This window comes from Amphimedon queenslandica, unplaced genomic scaffold, assembly GCF_000090795.2.
Source record: "Amphimedon queenslandica unplaced genomic scaffold, v1.1 AMPQUscaffold_8839_Cont19221, whole genome shotgun sequence".
Classification (NCBI taxonomy): domain Eukaryota; kingdom Metazoa; phylum Porifera; class Demospongiae; order Haplosclerida; family Niphatidae; genus Amphimedon; species Amphimedon queenslandica.
This window is the reverse complement of record NW_003550888.1, coordinates 1-2,851: the sequence shown is the minus strand read 5'-3', so window position 1 is coordinate 2,851 and position 2,851 is coordinate 1. Positions and strand designations below refer to the sequence as shown.

The window sequence follows — 2,851 nt, the reverse complement described above, 5'->3', positions numbered from 1 at the left end:
ACTATAGCATGATGCTAAGAAGGCTGGGGCTGAAGTTGTGAAACAAGTTAAGTTCCCATTATTGAGTGGACTATACTCTATCCTGGACTACAGGTGAGTACATGTTATATACATGTACATGTACTTGTTAATAAATTAATTATTATGATAATTATAATAATGATCGTTACTGTAATTTATTGAGGTATTCTTGATTAGAATCAAATATCACTGTATTGTTTAATTAATTTTATTTTTATTAATTGACAGGCTCTTGATGAAGAGTATTTGAAGGTTGATGCTCAATTCGGAGAAAATATTTACATTTGCAGAGAAAGTAATAATAATAATAATAATAATAATAATAATTTGTTTATTTTGCTCTGCTCCTCCCAGTACCTCCCCAGATTAGGTTACAAGAAGCGTATCCACTTTATGAATCCAATGGGTAAGGGGTGTGGTTTATTAGTGGGTGTGGTTAATCCATTCTCTCTCCCCCAGTTCCTGGTCTGACAGGTGCTAAAATGAGTGCCTCTGATCCTGTAAGTATTAGTTTATTAATTAATTAATTTATTTATTTATTTCCTTAGGATTCTAAAATTGATCCTTTGGATTCAGCAAAAGATGTAAAAAAGAAATTAAAGAAAGTAGTTAATAATAATAATTTTATTAATTAATTTATTTATTAGGCATTTTGTGAGCCTGGTAACATTACTGAGAATGGTGTCCTCTCTTTTGTTAAATACGTCATATTCCCCATCATCAGTGGGCAAGGTACAGTCTAACCTACTACACTTTGTTTTTAAATTTACAATCCCCTTGAATGGGTCAACATAACCTGGCCTGTTTGACTCTATTAATATTACAGGGTAACAGTTAATTAAAGTTAATTAAAAGTAGTGTCAACTATTAACCACAGTAAAGAATAGGACGATTTAGAGAGGACGACCCACAAATAGACTTTTACAAATAGCTGAGTATAAAATAGGGCTGGGACGAAGGTCATTTTGCAACCTTCGAAGCTTCTGCATAAAAAAATTCGAAGCCTTCGAAGGTTCGTTGTACATCAAAAATTATCACCCTGCCTCTGTTTATACTGTCAAAGTCATAGTTCAGCCCACTATATAAACTTGTGGTCTGGGTAGACAATCCCTATGTAAACTTTTGACCACATTAACTATTAATAACTACTAATAATGAAGCTTCGAAGCCTTTTTTTGTGCTTCGAATGGCAGCACTTTGAACAAAGCTTCGAAGCTTTGGAAGCTTTGTCCCAGCCTTAGTATAAAATGGGAGGAGATTTGCATATGAAATGCATCTGATAATTATGTGTAGTTTTTTGTCTTACAAAATTTTTGAATGGGTTAACTTAACCCTGTCTTAAACTTTAAATATAAACAATAGTCAGGAGTGCAGCACTATCATTAGTAATAGCACATGTACTTACATCTGCTGTCTTGTTGTTCCTGTAGCATTTGTAATAAAGAGAGAAGAGAAACATGGAGGTGACATTAGTTTCATGGACTATAAAGAATTGGAAGAAGCTTACGCCAAAGAAGAAGTGTATCCTCTTGATCTTAAAAATGCAGTCGCTGAAGAGTTAAATAAGGTAATTAATCATTAATTAATTGGTAATAACTAAATTCCTGAGCTTTTAAATAAAGTTTAATTCTATTCACATTTACATTAGTGCTGGGCGATATTGAAAATTTTGAAACGATACAATATGATACGATATTGCCTAAAAATGAGGATATTGATATTTTTCATCGATAAGTTATTAAGCCACACCCATTAACTTTAATATTACTAAAATGGCTAAATAAAGCTATTTCTGAGAACAATTATTATTGAAAAGCATTATAAAAACCTTCTTTGGCTTCATATACTTCAGCTACTTCATCTACTTTCCAAGAAAATACATTTTAGTAATTTTCGAGATGTTACTCCTATAGTTAAATAACCATTTATTAAGGGTATGTAACCATTTTGTGGGCGTGGTCTTGTTATTTTGATATTTTCTTCAAATTTTTTCGATATTGATAAGTATCGATACCGCATTATATCGATTAAATATCATGAGTTTTGATATATCGCCCAGCACTAATTTACATATCATAACAACATTATTAATTAATAATGTACCAGACTCTGTAATACATTTACGTGTTAATTGCATGTCCATTTGTAGTTACTGGACCCCATTAGAGCTAAATTTAACAGTGACCCCTCGCTGAAGAAACTAAGGGACATGGCATACCCTGGAGGAGAGAGTAAGTGACCTTATCACATGATAATGTTGTTGTTTGTTGTTGTTGTTGTTGTTTATTGTTGTTGTTGTTGTTGTTGTTGTTTACAGAGTCTGAGGGTAAGAAAGAGGGCGGGGCTGCTGCCGCTAATTGTGCTGTTGATATAACAAGACTTGATCTGAGGGTTGGAGAGATAATATCAATTGAGAAGGTGTGGTCACCAGATAAGTGCATTTCTGATACATGTACTTGCACTTATGTTGCTAAATTTGAGCTGATTCCGATCAAGTTTGGATTTTTTAATGATTTTTTTAAAGTTGATCCAAAATTGTACATAAATCCCTGTACTACAAGAACATAAAAAATTAAAAAAAATAAGATTGAGTAGGATTCTAGAGCAAGTTCGTAAAAAAGTAATCTAAACAAGGACAAGTAGGAGTCTGAACGACTTCCAAGGAAAATCCAAAATGAAAATCCTACTCTCGTGACGCACATTCTACTCTACATTGTACTTTTAATATTATTATGTAAGTAATTACAGATCACCTTGCAATGTAGAGTAGAATTTGCATCACGAGAGTAGGATTTTCATTTTGGATTTTCCTTGGTAGTCGTTCAGAATC

At 32.7% G+C, this 2,851-nt stretch overlaps 1 protein-coding gene across 1 annotated transcript; it reads left to right on the top strand.

Moving 5' to 3' along the window:
* Positions 1 to 8: 8 nt before the first annotated feature.
* LOC100633408 (tyrosine--tRNA ligase, cytoplasmic-like) lies at positions 9 to 2,558 on the top strand (the record flags this gene model as incomplete). The annotated part of the gene is made up of 9 exons (XM_020006945.1): positions 9 to 93; positions 250 to 316; positions 376 to 427; positions 481 to 521; positions 570 to 626; positions 669 to 753; positions 1,452 to 1,588; positions 2,171 to 2,252; positions 2,339 to 2,558. Coding segments are annotated over exons 2-9 (713 nt in total), but the record flags the coding sequence as incomplete, so codon positions are not given.
* Between the last annotated feature and the right edge of the window lie 293 nt (positions 2,559 to 2,851).